General features: G+C 36.9%; 3 protein-coding genes across 3 annotated transcripts; all 3 read right to left on the bottom strand.

Annotated features, from left to right (window-relative positions):
• Nucleotides 1-340: 340 nt before the first annotated feature.
• On the bottom strand, nt 341-3,049 carry LOC129436592 (myeloid-associated differentiation marker). Its single transcript, XM_055194817.2, has one exon. It carries the CDS (start codon nt 2,425-2,427, stop codon nt 1,567-1,569), a length of 861 nt encoding a protein of 286 aa, XP_055050792.1. The 5' UTR covers nt 2,428-3,049; the 3' UTR covers nt 341-1,566.
• A 2,809-nt stretch (nt 3,050-5,858) lies between these two features.
• LOC129436591 (myeloid-associated differentiation marker homolog) lies at nt 5,859-8,120 on the bottom strand. Its single transcript, XM_055194816.2, has one exon. The coding sequence runs from the start codon at nt 7,503-7,505 to the stop codon at nt 6,663-6,665; it is 843 nt and encodes a 280-aa protein (XP_055050791.2). The 5' UTR covers nt 7,506-8,120; the 3' UTR covers nt 5,859-6,662.
• A 3,444-nt stretch (nt 8,121-11,564) lies between these two features.
• On the bottom strand, nt 11,565-13,332 carry LOC129436590 (myeloid-associated differentiation marker homolog). The gene has a single exon (XM_055194815.2). It carries the CDS (start codon nt 12,960-12,962, stop codon nt 12,114-12,116), a length of 849 nt encoding a protein of 282 aa, XP_055050790.2. The 5' UTR covers nt 12,963-13,332; the 3' UTR covers nt 11,565-12,113.
• Nucleotides 13,333-17,113: the final 3,781 nt, after the last annotated feature.

Below are 17,113 nucleotides of genomic sequence, written 5' to 3'. Positions count from 1 at the left end.
CGACCACTTAAAAAAATAGTAAATTGAATGTAGCCCATCATGTGTGTGGTTCGTAATTTCAAAATATTTCTTTGCACGTCAAGAGATCCTGTGTGCATCACGTGTCTTGTCAAAATAAGTGCCTGCTGCAGACGCATCCAAAGGGATTATGATAAAAGAGACGCTCGCGTTCGCCAGATACTCGCATAATCTCATGCTCAATGAGAGTTTAGTGTTAAGGGAGTGTCTTGCTTGTTTTTTGTGACCGTGAGCGTCTCTTTTATCATAAACATTTTTGACGCATCTGCAGCAGGCACCCACCTCGACAAAACACCTAATGCACATGGTTCACATTACGCAACAAACACATATTTTGAAAACGCGAGCAACACACGACACTCCGATCACTTGTTTTGAATTTGTGCCCCTCGGATGAGCAGTCATGAGCTGCTACTGATGTAATTAATACAAAATGTAGTGAAATAAAGAAAAAAACACTGTGATAAAGTACAGATATTTGAAAAATGTATGTATAATAAAGTAAAAAAATTTACTTAAAGTGTGCTCTAATAAAAGTATATAATTTATAATATATGCGAATTAAATAAGCAGTTTAAACAAATTTTTTATGATGTTGACACCTTAAACAAAACTAAGAAAACAGAAAATAGTTTTAAAAACTTTAAATTACAACATTTCTTGCTTTCAGCACTAAAGCAAACCTTTTGGGGCGGTTTCCCGGACAGGGATTAGACTAGCCCTAGACAAAAAGAGCTGTCCAAACTGAAAACAACTTATTGCACTGACATATCTTAAAATACATCAGTGCCCTTAGTCTCTCCTTAAAATGCACACAAGTAATGGTTTTAGTTTAAGGCATGTTTGTTAAAACTAGTTATATTTCCTAATTAAACTAAGGCCTAGTCCTGGCTTAAGCTATCCATGTCCAGGAAACCACCCCTTTATGCACAAATAGACTCAAGTTTGTGCCAATTTCATAACAGAAAACCGTTTTTTATTATTGAGTGATATAAACTGATACTAAGTACTGTAGTGGTGCCAATATGCCATATAAAGAGTTAATAATTAACCCACAAAACATAACTTACTATGAATAACTTACTATGGGTGGTTTCTCTGACAGGAATTAGATTATAGTCCTAGACTAAAATAAATGTAAGAGCTGTCCAAACTGAAAACAACTTCTATCTTAAAATACATCAGTGCCCTTTGTTTTGCCTCAAATGCACACAAGTAATGTTTTTAGTAAGGCAAGTTTGTTCAAACTAGTTATATTTCCTAATTAAACTAATACCTAGTCCCGGCTAGGGAAACCACCCTTATGTGTTCTGCTGTGGACTTCTTACACTGTAAAAATTCCTTGTTGCAAATTTTTAAGTTTAATCAAATTTAATTTATAATTCATTTCAACTTTCTTGACTAGTGTGGAGTTGCTATAAATTATTATTATTCAATTATTAAGCCATTTCAACTTAATTTTTTTAAATATTTATAGCAACGCCTCACTAGGGAATAAAGTTTAAATGAATTATATAATTTCAAGTTGATTTAACTATATATCTCTTGTTACTCGTGCTCCTGACGGGTAAAAAATACAAGTTTAACAGAGTAAGCCGTGTCTGCGACGTACACCAAAAAATTGATGAAAGTCATGAAGGTCACCACGACCAGGTCATCCCACACACAGGGGTTACAATTATGAGGCCGTGGGTTTCCCTTAAATGCATACAGCGGCCAGATAACAATAGCAGTAGTGTACATAACAGCAGCCAGCGCGTTACAGATGGTGACCAGCACGTCAAAAAAATGAGGAAATACGAGCAACAGCCTGGCGATGGTCAGGAGGATGATGAGCAATGAGAAAACAAAGCAGAGCGAATAGGCGGCCACGCACCACTGCAGACCAGGAAACTTCTTGTACTCCGCAGGGTCCAGAGAGGTGAATATGATGCAGGCTATGAAGGTCTCCATAATCTTAAGGAGACCAGGAACAGTGCTGAGAAAACCACTGATCTCACCGGGTCTTTTGTGGATCAACCATACTTCAACCACATAGAGCCCAAAACACAACCAGGAGACGGTTGATGCCCCGATCTCCCTGGAGCAAGACAGGCAGGCGAAGAACCTCGGGTAGATAATCGAAGCTGTGGCCATCATGAGTGCCGCCAACATGGCGAAGGCCATGGTGAAGTCCTCCCACGAGATGGGCACCTTGGTGTGCAGGTTGGTGAACTCCAAAATGAGGATGAGGAGCGTCATGAAGCAACAGAAGCACCAGCAGAACATGCACCAGGACCAGTGGGACAGACTCGAGTCCCCGACACCTGCGGATGCCACCAATGCAAAGCAGATGCATGTCAGGACAAATGCTGATATCCGCACAATGCCAATTGGCAAAATGAGGGTTCTGAAATCCACGTGCACCATTGTAAGCACTGATAAAGTTTACTCAATTTTTTTTAGATTTCTGTAGCGCTTTTAACTTCCTCAAACAGCGTGGCTTTCTTTTCAGGGTCATCCATGTTGACAAACCCACACGTTATGTTAAGTTGTTGTTCTCTGGTTTGTGCGTCTTACCGCAGTGATGAGGTGGCCGAAACAGAGTTCCTACTCCTTGTGTCTTTTGTTTCTTCTAATATGGCAATAGTTTTTTTATCATGTCGACACTGGAATAGAAACCATCAATTGTGCCATTCTGAGCTTATCAGTTTTACAACCCTGTTCAGAGTCTCTATTGGGTACTGTTGTGCGTGAGTCTTATGAGCTGATGCCAAACCTTTAACTCTGGCCTACCGCTGCCTGTTTCTAATCTTTATTTATACAAGCTGCAGTCACACCCAGGTTCAAAAGTAACCCTTGGGTATAGGAGTTGGCACAAAAAGTGTCCCAGATTTAGTTGCTATCACTTTCTGTTTATTTTAATATTTGATATATTTCACTTATCACATTGAATATCATGAGAATATAAATAGTCTCATGTTGTTCTAAACATGAATGAGTTCATAAAAATATATTTTGATAAATGATGGTAATCACACTGTTGATATAATATAAATGCAGTCAATTTACCATTTACCATATACCATAGCCATAGATGCTGGAATGGCATAAAGAAGGAATGAATGAAAAAAGAAGAAATGAAAGAAGAAAAAAGATTGAAAGAAAAAGAATAGAAAGAAAGAAAGAAAGAAAGAAAGAAGGAAGGAAAGAAAGAAAGAATGAATGAATGAAGAAAAGAAAGGAGCTATATAAATTCTGTGAGAGTTAATTTAATAAGGAAAGAAGGGAAAAAATGAAAGAATGAAGAAAAGAAAAGAAAAGAAAAGAAAATAAAGTAGGAAAGAAAGAAAAAAAAGGTTAAAAGAAAGAAAGGAGTTATATAAACTCTGTGAGAGTTATTTTAAGAAGGAAAGAAAGAAGGAAAAAAAAGAAATAAAGAAAGAAAAAAGGAAAGAAAGAAGAAAAGAAAGAAGGGTAACACTTTACTTAAAGGGGTGTTCATTAGACTGACATAACACCTTCGTAACCATTACATGACACGTTTCATGAACATGAAGTAAATTTTATGAACGTTTATGACAACTGTCAATAAGTGTCATTTGTTCAATTATGTCATTTTTAATGCAAAGAGTTAAAAAGTCATTAAGTGTTAATACTCTGTCATATAGTTTTGTAGCAGCATCATGGATTTTTTTTTTACCTCAACTACAGTGGTACAATATAATTAGTCATTAAAATGTATTTAAGTGTTAATACTCTCTTAAATAGTTTTATAACAGCATCATGAATATTTTTCTTGACCTCAACTACAGTGGTACAAATATAATTTGTCATTAAAATATGATTAATTGTTAATACTTTGTCATATAGTTTTATAACAGCATCATGAATATTTTTCTTGACATCAACTACAGTGGTACATAATTTGTCATTAAAATGTCATGAAGTGTTAATACACTGTCAAATAGTTTTATAACAGCGTCATGAACATTTTTCTTGACCTCAACTTCATTAGTACAAATATAATTTGTCATTAAAATGTCATGAAGTGTTAATATTCTGTCAAATAGTTTTATAACAGCATCATGAATATTTTTCTTGACCTCAACTACAGTGGTACATAATTCGTCATTAAAATGTCATGAAGTGTTAATACACTGTCAAATAGTTTTATAACAGCGTCATAAATATTTTTCTTGACCTCAAATACAGTGGTACAAATATAATTTGTCATTAAAATATTATTAATTTTAATACTCTGTCATATAGTTTTATAACAGCATCATGAATATTTTTCTTGACCTCAGCTACAGTGGTCCAAATATAATTTGTCATTAAAATATCATTAATTGTTAATACTCTGTCAAATAGTTTTATAACAACGTCATAATAATTATTCATTTCATAATGTTTCCTCCATGTGTTTAATAAATAAAATCAATCATTTAATAATAATAATAATAATAATAATAATAGTAATTAAAATTAATTAAATTATATTTTATTGCATTTGGAGACCAATTCACCTAAAATTAAATGAAAACAGTACAATAATGGGTTAAGCCATGCATGGTTGGGTCCATATCGCTGCAAAGTTAATTACATTAAATTAAATTGATTAAATGTTTTGTTCGTTTTTTTTCTATGTCAGAACATTTCAGAACCGTCTGTGTGAGGAAGAACAAGTTCTATTAGTTGTCCGTTTTTTATGTATTGTGCACATACATAAAGTTTAGTATAATCTTTGATGTGTCTGTTGCATTTTGTTAAGAAAATTAAAATTAGTATTTACAATTAATGACACAGTTTAATGTAATGTTAACCCATAAAGCTAGGTAGTTTCTTAAGTTTGATAATTATTCTGCTATGTCATGTATGTGAAGTTATGATGTATTGGTTTATGTCAAGTTGTCATAGCAAAGACATCTCAAACAATGTCATCTTTGCATTAAAGTGAAATAATTGAACAAATAACACTTAATGACAGTTGTCATAAATATGCTAAATTCTCATTTATGGTTATGACACGTGTCATGTCATGATTATGAAGGTGTTATGTCAGTCTTATGAACACCCCTTCAAGTAAAGTGTTACAGAAAGAAGAAAAAAGAAAGAAAAAAGGAAAGAAATAAGAATGAAGACTACCTTTAAATGTGACTTATACTTTAGAACATATTAAAAACATGAATTTGACTAGTCTAAGCCATTTGTATGGTTATCAAAAAGCCCTTATAAAGATAAAACCGCCTCTGAAAGTCAGTTTCAATATTGCCCCTTAATAAAGTTCATTTCTGCCCCACCTCGGGAAGCTTTCTGATTTATAGGCTAAAAGCAGTATATCAACAACAGGATGTTGACATCATCACAAAACACATAAAGGTTACATGAACCAATAACGCTGCTACGATTAAAATACTGTTATTCAAGGAAAAGGCCATCAGGTCATAAACTATTACACACGAGTCACTCAATGAAACCTGAAGTGTTTTGTCATTAATCATACATTCAGTTTTATTTAAACTCCTCCAAATGATAACACACCACTTTATTATGTTTACAACCTTAAAACAATGCTTGGGATGTTTTCTATGAACAAAGTATCATCAACCGCAACTGTTGGGTTAAATTAAAGTATGTCTCTAAAAATCTGAAAAAATGCTGAGTTATATTATTTTAAGTTTATCAAACGTTTTACAGTGTATACATATAGCTACATTTATATTTTCACATTTGAATCTATTTGGTGGATGCTTTTATTCAAATATATCTCTCAATGTATATAATATAATAATATAACTTTTAATAAGTAAAAAGTAAATAATATTAATAAGTTAAATAAACACACACATATTGTTGGGTGGACTTGTCAACTTTATTGGCGAAGAAGGACAAGCAGCATGCATGAACAAATAAATGTAAGTTGTCTAGATATTAAAACAATTTTTGAGACAGCATCAGGTTGCCTTAATTTTTAAGTGTTATCCATTTATTTTATCGTCTTTTATATTATCTGACACAATCAGAATAATAAGTCCAAAGTTGAACTGTATTGCAAAAGAGATATAAGGCTGTTAAAAGTTACACTAATGAAGTCATTAAGAGATAAATGCTCATGTTTTGTTGCACCACATATATCAGTGTTGTCCACAAATGTGTGCTTTTAAAGATGTCAACATTCAAAATGCTTGATATAACCACAAACTATAAAGGTCTTTCACTTTGATTTGATTTATCCATTATTTCTGCAAAAGTGTCAGAATATAGTATATACATCTGTTTAAATATATATTCAGGTGATTATACGTTGAAAGATATATATCAAGCATAATATACTGTATATAGTGGCTGATAATTTACCTTAGATGTCTTTATAGGCACGTTTTAAAGCTTTAGCTACAAAAGCTATACTGTAACTATTTATTTTGTATATTGTAAAAAAAGTTTTTATTTTATTAGTTCACCATAACAGCATAAACAAAGTAATTCATTACATATTATAACAGACATACATAATCATTCATAAGAGAACTTTAAGACAATTTTTTTTCAAAAAAAATCTTGTATTAATTAAATTAATTTTATTACTGAAACAAACCCCCACATTAAAACTTTACCTTTCCTTGCATGATGCAATAGATTGGTTAAAATGGTTTGTCCTTTACCTAGGCTGGCGAAACAAAGAAGCTCAACCGTACTGAGTAAACTGTATCCACAATATATACAATCAGATTGACGCAGGTCATTGCCGACACAACAACCTTGTTGTCCCAGAATGGGTAGCCTGGGTATTCCGGAAAGTTTCGGAAGTTGTAGAATGGCCATATAACCACTGCCGTCATGTACATCATAACCGCCAGCACATTGTAACCCACCAGAAATTTCTCAAATGGAAAGGGGCATAGAGCCAACAACCTACAGATTGTCAGGAGGATGATGAGAAGAGAGACGATGAAGCAGATGGAGTAGACGGCCACACACCACTGCAACCCGGGAAAATATTTGTAAAAGTTTGAGTCCAGCGAGACGAAGATGATACAGGCAACAAAGGCCTCCAGAACCTTCAGTAAGCCGGGCACAGTGGACAGGAACCCGCTGATCTCCCCGGGTTTCGCTCGGGTTAGACCTATTTCCACTGTGTACAGGATAAAAGACAAACAGGACATCACAGATGCCGCAATCTCATGAGCGCACGTCGAGCACGCGAAAAACTTGGGGTAGATGGCCGAGGCCGCAAGCACCATCAGGGTGGCCAGCATGGCAAACGCCGCAGTGAAGTCATCCCAGGAGATGGGCACCTTGGTATTGAGGCTGGTGAACTCCAAAATAATGATGAGGAGGGTCATGAAACAGCAGAAGCACCAGGTGAACATGCACCATGTCCAAAATGAAAAATTAAAATGGCCCTGAGAAGCCACCAGACTGAAAGTGATGCAGGTCAGCACAAATTCGAAAATCCGGACAATTCCGACCGGTGCGGTAACGGATTTGGTGTTCAGGGTTATCATGATGAATGAAGTTTATTCACTTTGATTGATTCTCAAAATTTATTTGGCACCTTCAGCTTTAAAATCAAAATCTGTCATCAGTTTCTCTTTGATCAGTCTCTCATACTTGCTCACCATTCCAGTATAATTTTCTATTTGTCTTTTGCACTGTTGTCCTGTCACGTCCTCCAGGTTAGTGTGCACGTAATGTCCATGTCCAGAAGAAAAGAAGTACAGGGAGGGGCAGCACATTGGCCACATCTTCTGATAACTCATTGTCTTATTAACTAAAGCTATCAAAATGGCCTGGATTTGTAAAAGTGCAAATGAGTGAGGGGAAGATAAGACACAGCGGATCTTGTGTAAATAAGATAAATATCTGTACAGTAAAGGTCATATATATTCTGAAACATTCATTTGTGAAATAAAGCTATACAAGATAGAGAGATGAGTATGATGAGTAATATTTGTCAAACAAAACTAGGACAACCAATGATGCTGGGATTTTTTCTTTGAACAAAGTAACAACACTGAAAAAAACAACTTGTAAAATGTACTTACAAAAAATCCTCGTAACAATTTGCATGAACTTTTTTTAAGTAAAATTTACTGCTTTTTTAAGTACAACTTACCTACTAAAATCAAATAAAATCTACTTAATGATGCATGAAAAACATATTTGAAATAATTAAGTAAATGTTACTGCATTATTTTTTTTAGAAGTTAGATTTTTTTTAATTGTTTAAGTAAAGTCTATTATTTATTTTATTTTTGAAAATTGAAGCATTGCTGTCCTAAAAATATTAAATAAATCGTATTTACTGTGTTATTTTCTTTAACATAGTTCTATGGACTTAGTTACTCTTAGTGTTATGAATGGCATTATAACAAAAATTCATGACTGATTATCAGTCATTAAATAAAATTGATTCTCCACAGAAAAGCACACAAAACTGTGTTTTTGACATGCATTGTCAGCACTGTGGAGAGAAATACAATATATAATGTTCCGAACAGGGTCAATGTAAAGAAACACTCATCACCTGAACCGTGACTTAACAAAATTAATAATTTACAACAAAACAAAATCAATAATATAAGAGCTTAAACCTTTATGACATTTTAGTAATAAATATTTAAGTAGTAAAATTCTTATCAGTTCTTATTCAAAAATATTCAGGCGAAAAGGATTGTGGGTATTCCTTACAACATGTGCAAATAAATTTAAGTTAATTTGACTTGATTTTTTTAGTTTAATGGATTTAATACTCTTAAGTTAAATTAACTAAGACTTTTTACTTGAATCTGCTAAAGATTTTGATTAAAATGTACTTAATTATTTTAGCACTATGTGCAGTGACTATAAAACAGTTAAAGGTATAGCAGAGGATTTTCTCGAATTTTAGAAAAGAACCGCCTTCTTCACTTTTTTAAAAAATGCAATTGCGCAACACTCCTGATTGACAACTAGGAGGACCAATAGGCTTGATTATCCACCCGGAAAACCAAAATCCTCCGCAATACCTTTAAATAATACAAGAAAATATCTAATACGACTTTATTTCCAGACAGTTCCTTTTCTACATGAATTAATTGTGTATTTATCATCATTTTACTTAGGAAAATCTAGTTCTCAATAAATATTATTATGTAGAAATAATGAGAGTTAATCTAATATTACTACACCAAAAAGTTTGTTTTTTCAGTGAAACCCAACTAGGCTAAATTAACCTATGGCCATAGTTGAAACAACCATGGGTTGAAACAACCCAGCATTTTGTTTTGACACAACTCAGCAAATGTTTGGTGTTTGTGGTGAATGGCCATCGGGGCTTAGTTAGCCTTGAATGGGCTCCCATATGAATGTAAAATGACGCCTAAAATGTTGGATGTGACAATTGTAAAAGTGTATGTGACATTGCAAGCGTTTATAAAATTATGTTGCAAGCTTACGAAAACATGTTTTGCAACATTGTACTGTTAATTGTACATATAATTAATGTTTTTTTTTTTACTAAAACTTCACATTATGCTAATTAAGAACTGATTCAACAAAAAAATTAAGGCAGCAAAGTATTTTTGTACAGTGTAGTATTAACATATTTCACACCAAAAAACAGAAATAACAAAATCATCACGGTTATAAATGAAACCATGTATATAAGAGAGTTGGGCCGACTACCAAAACACACTTGTAGCCAGTCAGCAGTAAGGGGCGTGTCTACTAACCGACATCGTTGCCTGCTGGCAGCCCAGTCTCACAAAATTTCGCTACATAGTCACGTACATTTTTGATTCTCCCTTCATGATATTATCACGAATTTACGTGCTTTTTTCGTGATTGTATAACGAACTCCCGCCCTCGTGTGATCATCACGCATTGTTTACTCAACTGTTTTGTCCATTTTCTTACCATTTGATTTAGGGTTGGATTTACATAAAATTACATCCCTAGTACCAAACCCTAATGCCAGGCGACATATAAAAAAATAAATTAGAAAAAATGACATTATAATGCAAGCACCAAATCTAAAGCGACAATGGTTTGAAAATAGGAAAAAGCAGTTGAGTAACCAATACGAGATAAGACACGAAAACGAGAATTCGTTACACGACCACGAAAAACACGGAAATCCGTGAAAAATCACGAAAAAAATTTCAAAAATGTACGTGACTATATCACGCAACCCTGCGAGACTGGGTAGCAGCCTGGGTTGCGTATGTGTGGGGCAGGTCTATCAACAGAAGGTCCAGATTTTATTGGGGTAGGGTCGTGTTTGTTTAGGTGATTTCAAATGTCAACATTGGCTTTAAGAGATCATGCAATCCGCCTTTAATAAAATGATTGTTAGATTAAGGATCATGGATGGATGAATGTGTGGATATCTATCTATTATAGGCAGATATATAAACAAAATATCCACCTTTAGTATACAGACAGAATTTTATTGACAAAATTGTCTAGCAGGTGTTTCAACAAACCCTGTTGTTTAGCCCATGGGGTAAGTTGTAGCATTTGCATTTTCGGTGTAATTGTACGGTAACGGTAGGTGCCACAAACAAACTTTATGAGGTGGCTTCCCAGACAGAGAATGGCTTAAGCCAAGACTAGGTCTTAGTTTAATTAGGAAATATAACTAGTTTTAACAAACATGCCTTACTAAAAACATTACCTGTGTGCGTTTTGAGGCAAAACAAAGGGCACTGATGTATTTTAAGATATGTCAGTGCAAGTTGTTTTTAGTTTGGACAGCTCTTAAAAATGTCTTAGTCTAGGACTAATCCCTGTCCGGGAAACCGCCACATAAAGTTAACAAGAACAGATGTGTGTGTTTATTTAACTTATTGATATTATTTACTTTTTACTTATTAAACGTAATATTAATATATTGCATGCATTTAAGTATTTGAATAAAATCATCCGCCAAATAGATATAATATAATGTGAAAATATAAATGTAGTTATGTACTGTATAAACAGTAAAAAGTTAGATCAACTTAAAAAATGTATTTCAATTGGTAAAACACTTAAAAACTTTAAAAAGTGAAAATAAAGTGAAATTTTAAGTTGAAAAAAATATTTTTTTAAGTGTTACCAATTGAAGTTGATCAATGTTATAAGAATATATAAGAATATAAGAATATAGTAGGCTATATATAAGAATACAGCATACTAAGCTGATGTGCTATAGACATTTTAGTATTAAATTTTAAATAATTTATTTATCTCTGTTGATAGAGTAAAATGGGAAAGATATACAGTGTTTCATTGTGCATTCGCTGGAAATCAAACTCATGAACTTGGTCGTTGGTTGTAAGTGCTGCGATGTTTTCTTGGGTAAATAAGGTAAGTTTATTTTTGTGTAGCACATTTCAAACACAGAGGTAATTCAAAGTGCTTTACTTAGAAATGCGAAAACACATAATACATGAGAATTTAAAATAACAATTAAAAGAAAATAAATGTAGTTTTGTAAAAACAGTCAAACACATTTACTATTGCTCAAAATAGGATCTTTGTTAAAGCCTAAATTAAATCCTATACGATGACAGGCGATCTGCAACTTTTTCTAAGGTCAACTAAGCTCAATGGTGACCCAAACATTGGATCCTTTAAACAAATCAGGCTTTACGTTAGCAGGCTATCCACAGCTTGTGTGGGACTATATATGAAGGTAAAATGAAGGCAAAAAAATTTGTATGCGAAAGATAACATTGGTGGGGGTGTAAAATAAATTTGCATTAGTAAAAACAGTTTTGTAAAGTTGCAAGCGTAAGAAAACAAGTTTTGCAACATTGTACTGTTAATCGTAATTTGTGTGTTTTAAAACTGAAACTTCATATTACGCTAAACTATATTTATCTGACCTCAGTTTTTCTGCGCCGTGTTACAATTAACCCTACATTTGTTTGTGCCCCACTCAGTCCTACATATTATATCACATATATATATAAACATTTAACTTTAAGCCAGTATTTTAAATGCATTAATATGAAATTCGTAATATTCTTTTATTAATTAAAAATCTTGAATTAATTGAATTAATTCTATCACTGAAACAAAACTCCACATTAAAACTTTACTTCTTGCCTGATGCCATACGTTGGTTAATATGGTTTGTCCTTTTCCTAGGCAGGTGAAACAAAGAAGATCAACCGCACTGAGTAAACTGTATCCACAATATATACAATCAGATTGATGCAGGTCATTACCGAAACAACAACCAGGTTGTCCCTGTAGCAGGGGTTACATTCCGGTGGTCTCGGATTGTTCCGGAAGCTGTAGAGTGGCCATATAACCATTGCCGTCATGTACATCATGACCGCCAGCACATTGTAACCCGTCAGACATTTATTAAATGGAAAGGGGCATCGAGCCAACAACCTACAGATTGTCAGGAGGATGATGAGAAGAGAGACGATGAAGCAGATGGAGTAGACGGCCACACACCACTGCAACCCAGGAAAATAACCGTAAAAGTTTGGTTCCAGCGAGATGAAGATGATACAGGAAACAAAGGCCTCCACAACCTTTAGTAAGCCGGGCACAGTGGACAGGAACCCGCTGATCTCCCCGGGTTTCGCTCGGGTAAGACCTACTTCCACTGCGTACAGGATAAAAGACAAACAGGACATCACCGTAGCCACAATCCCACGAGCGCACGTCGAGCACACAAAAAACTTGGGGTAGATGACAGAGGCCGCCAGCACCATCAAGGTGGCCAGCATCGCAAACGCCGCAGTGAAGTCATCCCAGGAGATGGGCACCTTGGTATTGAGGCTGGTGAACTCCAAAATAATGATGAGGAGGGTCATGAAACAGCAGAAGCACCAGGTGAACATGCACCATGCCCAAAATGAAAAAGTTGTGTGGCCCTGAGAAGCCACCAGACTGAAAGTGATGCAGGTCAGCACAAATTCGAAAATCCGGACAATTCCGACCGGTGCGGTAACGGCTTTGATGTTCAGAGTTACCATGATGAATTTTTGGAAAGTATATTTCAAAATTGATCTGGTTCCTTCAGGCTTTAAAATCAAAATCTGTCATCAGTTTACCTTCTTTTCTTTGATAGGTCTCTCATACTTGCTCACCATTCCGGTATAATTTTCTGTTTGGTTTTGCACTGTTGTCCTGTCTGGTTCTCCAGGTTACTGTGCACGTAATGTTCCTGCCCACAAGGAAAGAAGTACAGGGAGGGGCAGCACAGTTTGCCACATCCTCTTGATAACTCATTGTTTTATTAACTAAAGCTATAGCAAAATGGCCTTGATTTGTAAATGTTCAGTCGATGTGAAATTCAAATAATTGAAGAGAAGATAAGACACAGGGTGGATCTCATGAAATAAAATAAGAATCTTAACAGTAAAAGTTTATTATGGTTTTCATATAACACTCTTTTGTGAAATTGCGCTATAGAGAGATGAGTATGATGAGAAATTATGTCATTGATGAGGTTTTCATAATGCAGATTGTTAGCATACTATCGAAAATCTTTTTAGAATAAAATAACACAAAAAACAAACTTGCATATTCAATAAATTCCAGTATGCAGCGTATCTTTTGATAAATATTAACTAAACACTATAGGAAAACATCCCCTACATTTTTATGTTTCAAGTTTTACCATCTGATGCGAGCTTGTATAAATAAATATTGGGGAGAATATCACTATTTGTGGATAAGAAGATGCATCCATTTTAGCAAATAGAAAATACGTGTCACCAGGTGACTATGGTAGGGCAGGAACCAAAAGTGGCGGAGAAGGGTTCCGTTTGGATATGGTTTCCGCCCGGACCCGATTTTTAATCATTTGTACTTCCTGATCTCCCTAGCAACACAATCGGGGTTTATTGGACACAGGTGCGTAGGATTAAGGGGGCGATCCATGATTGGAAGAGGACATGAGGACGGGCCAAATAAATAGAGCTGTAGCAACACACACAGGAGAGAGTCGTTTCGGGCACAAGCTGCTTCTCTGCCTAGGGCAGACCCGATCACACGCTCCGTCCTAGAGGAGCCAGAGGGCGCCGTTGATCCACGGAAGCGCTTATAGCGCATGGAAAGAGTGCGGCAGCCAAGAAAGGCGAAAAGGACGGAGCGGTGGATGTTAAAGAAGCACTGCACTGGAACGTGCTTGTTGGTGTACTTTGTGCACGCTGTGTTTGCTGCAGTGTAAGCCGCCGTATCGATCTACGTCGATCCCTTGGGGAAGAAAAGAGGCAAAAAGGTGACTAGGTGAAGAGATTTGGGGACGGATTTACTTGTGAATGTGATGGTTTAGAACCAACGAGTGCAGTTAAACCCCAGGTTGTGAGTACAAACAACGAGTGAGTAACCGCTGGTATATGTGTATGCAGTATTGACCCAAAGGCTGCCATTGTGTATTCCGAGTGTGTTAAAGGTACTTGGCCCCACTGTGAAGGGAAGCGTGGGTGAGACGTGGAACAACCGGAAGTACAAACGGGAACGACTTGGGAGCGGTTGCTGTAGGTCGTCTGGCCCTGCGGATACAAGAAGCGTGGGTGAGCCAAACGGGTAGCAAACAACATACAGGGGTTGTGCTGATTTCTTCCATTATATACTATACTGTTTCTCCTGCGGTGAGAGCGAAGCCCAACCAGCCTCACTGACCGGTCGAGGCCAGGTGGTCCAGTCCAGAAATTCACGTGAGAGTGTGCCGAGTGCTGTGGGGTGAGTGAACTTATCATTTGGTGTTTACACAAAGCTTGCTGTGTGTGCTGTGTCTGTAGTGACCAGAACTGCCCCCGCCTCGGACGGCTCATGAGGAAAGAACAACACGTTGTGGCCCGCGCCCCGTGTGAAGAGGAGCCTAGACCTTTCGGCCCCCTGTGTGTCAGTATTAACCGCATCACTTTTGAAAGCAGACAGTGGTGAAGCCCAGCGATTCGTCCAAGTGAGTAGCGAACTACGTGCACTGTACGGATTTTTTGGGTCGTGGCAGTATTTAGATTTGTTCCGCGGAAGCCCTTGGTGTGTGTGGAGCCTCATCGAGAGTTCGCCCCTGCTCGCGGCCCCCAGTTGTCCAAGCAAGGAGGGAGAGTTAGGGAAGCGTTCGGCTCCGCAGCACTCGACCCATCAGTCCCCACGACACCCCGAAGGCGTAAGCAGACGGGTGAAGGTATACGGTGCACGAACGCTGTTGCGAGAGCCCACTGTCCGCAGTACACGAGAAGTCTAAACCTTGTGAGTAACTTATTCGTGTGATGTAATAACTAGGGGTGGGCTGATACGATATTTGGTCCGATATTAGTCCGATATTTGCGAAAATGGCTGGATCGAATATCGAAGAGGCCGGGGAGTACAATCCGATCCAATACCAACACAGACCTTGTCATGGCAACTTGGGGTAAAGGGCGACTAGCTGAGCAACATGAATTTGCACAAAGTTGCACTTTAAATTGTCCAAAGTTACACCTTAACATTTTGAATTGTTTTGCTGACTAACTAAAAATGATTCCTCTAGTCTGTTTGAAACATTTAAATAAAAATGAAGCAGCAGTATTGCACAATGTTTCATTGAGTTTTGAATTTGCTTTTTGTTGTTATTTGCAGCTTAATTGATTAAAATGGCGATAGAGATGGTATTGGATCGGTATCGGTATCGACAGATACTCAAAGTTGTGGTATCGAGATCGGTATGAGACATGAAAAAGTGGTATCGGCCCAGCCCTAGTAATAACCTACCTGTACTTACAGCAACGCCCCGAGGCAGAAAACGAACAGCGAAGAGAGAGTGAAACACTTACCTTTGTCCTAGTGCACCGCCTCGAAGTGAACGAGACGGCCAAGCCCCGTGAGTAATTTACCTGTGTGATGTATTAATCTGTTTGTGCTTAAAGCAACGTCCTGAGGAAGGAACGAACTGTGAAGAGAGGGAGAAATACCTACCTTTTTCCTAGTGCACCGCCTCGAAGGGAACGAGACGGCCAAGCCCCGTGAGTAACTTACCTGTGTGACGTGTTAAACTGTCTGTGCTTAAAGCAACGTCCGAGGAAGAAACGGATTGTGAAGAGAGAGTGAAATACCTACCTTTGTCCTAGTGCACCACCCCAAAGCGAATGAGAAGTCTAAGCCTCATGAGTAATTTACCTGTGTGATGTGCTAATCTGTCTGTGCTTACAGCCACACTCGGAGGAAGAAAGGAACTGTGGAGAGAGAGTGAAATACTTACCTTTGGCCTAGTACACCATCCCGAGGAGAGCGAGGGGCCCCAACCGGGAAAAACCTAAGGGTGCAGGAGATACGGATGAACAAGCAGGCTAGTTGCAGTCCCGTGTTGAAATTCAGTCACTAACAGTGTTTTACCTGTTTTGCCTCCAGGAGGAAGCGGAGGGCGCCACGGGTTTACGGACCAAGCCATAAAGGAGCCCCTGTCCCCATTCCCTGGTCCAAACTGCCCTGGAGGCGAGAAGTTTTATTAGTTTTAATTGCCCTTTCCCCTTCCCCTTCTTCTTTTAACTATTTAAATAAAGATATACTTTTAAACGTAGTATACTTGTCTGTCTGGTCATTGGAGTGGTCTTGGGAACCTCCTCGAGTTGTAAGTTAGAGAGGGGCGTGGCCTTTTAGCTATCTTGGGTCCGCCCCGGCCGTGACATACGGCTTACCTTCAATCAGTCACTTAATAAAACTTACATTAAAAATGGACATTACCCTTTTTTTTAAAAAAAATACTAATTTTCGAGCTCCCCTAGAGTTAAACATTTGATTTTTACAGTTTTGGAATCCATTCCGCCGACCTGAGGGGTCTGGCGGTACCACTTTTAGCATAGCTTAGCATAATCCATTGAATCTGATTAGACCATTAGCATCGCACTAAAAAATAATCAAAGAGTTTGGATATTTTTCCTATTTAAAACTTGACACTTCTGTAGTTACATCCTGTACTAAGACCGACAGAAAATGAAAAGTTGCGATTTTCTAGGCAGATATGGCTAGGAACTATACTCTCATTATGGCGTAATAATCAAGGACTTTGCTGCTGTAACATTTTTTAATTTTCTGTCAGTCTTAGTACACAATGTAGCTACAGAAAAGTAAAGTTTTAAATAGGAAAAATATCGAAACTCTTTGGTTATTTTTTTAGGCACGATGCTAATGGTCTAAT

Source organism: Misgurnus anguillicaudatus, chromosome 19 (genome assembly GCF_027580225.2).
Source record: "Misgurnus anguillicaudatus chromosome 19, ASM2758022v2, whole genome shotgun sequence".
In the NCBI taxonomy this organism is placed as follows: Eukaryota; Metazoa; Chordata; class Actinopteri; order Cypriniformes; family Cobitidae; genus Misgurnus; species Misgurnus anguillicaudatus.
The sequence above is the reverse complement of the archived record's forward strand: the minus strand, read 5'-3'. Positions and strand labels throughout refer to the sequence as shown.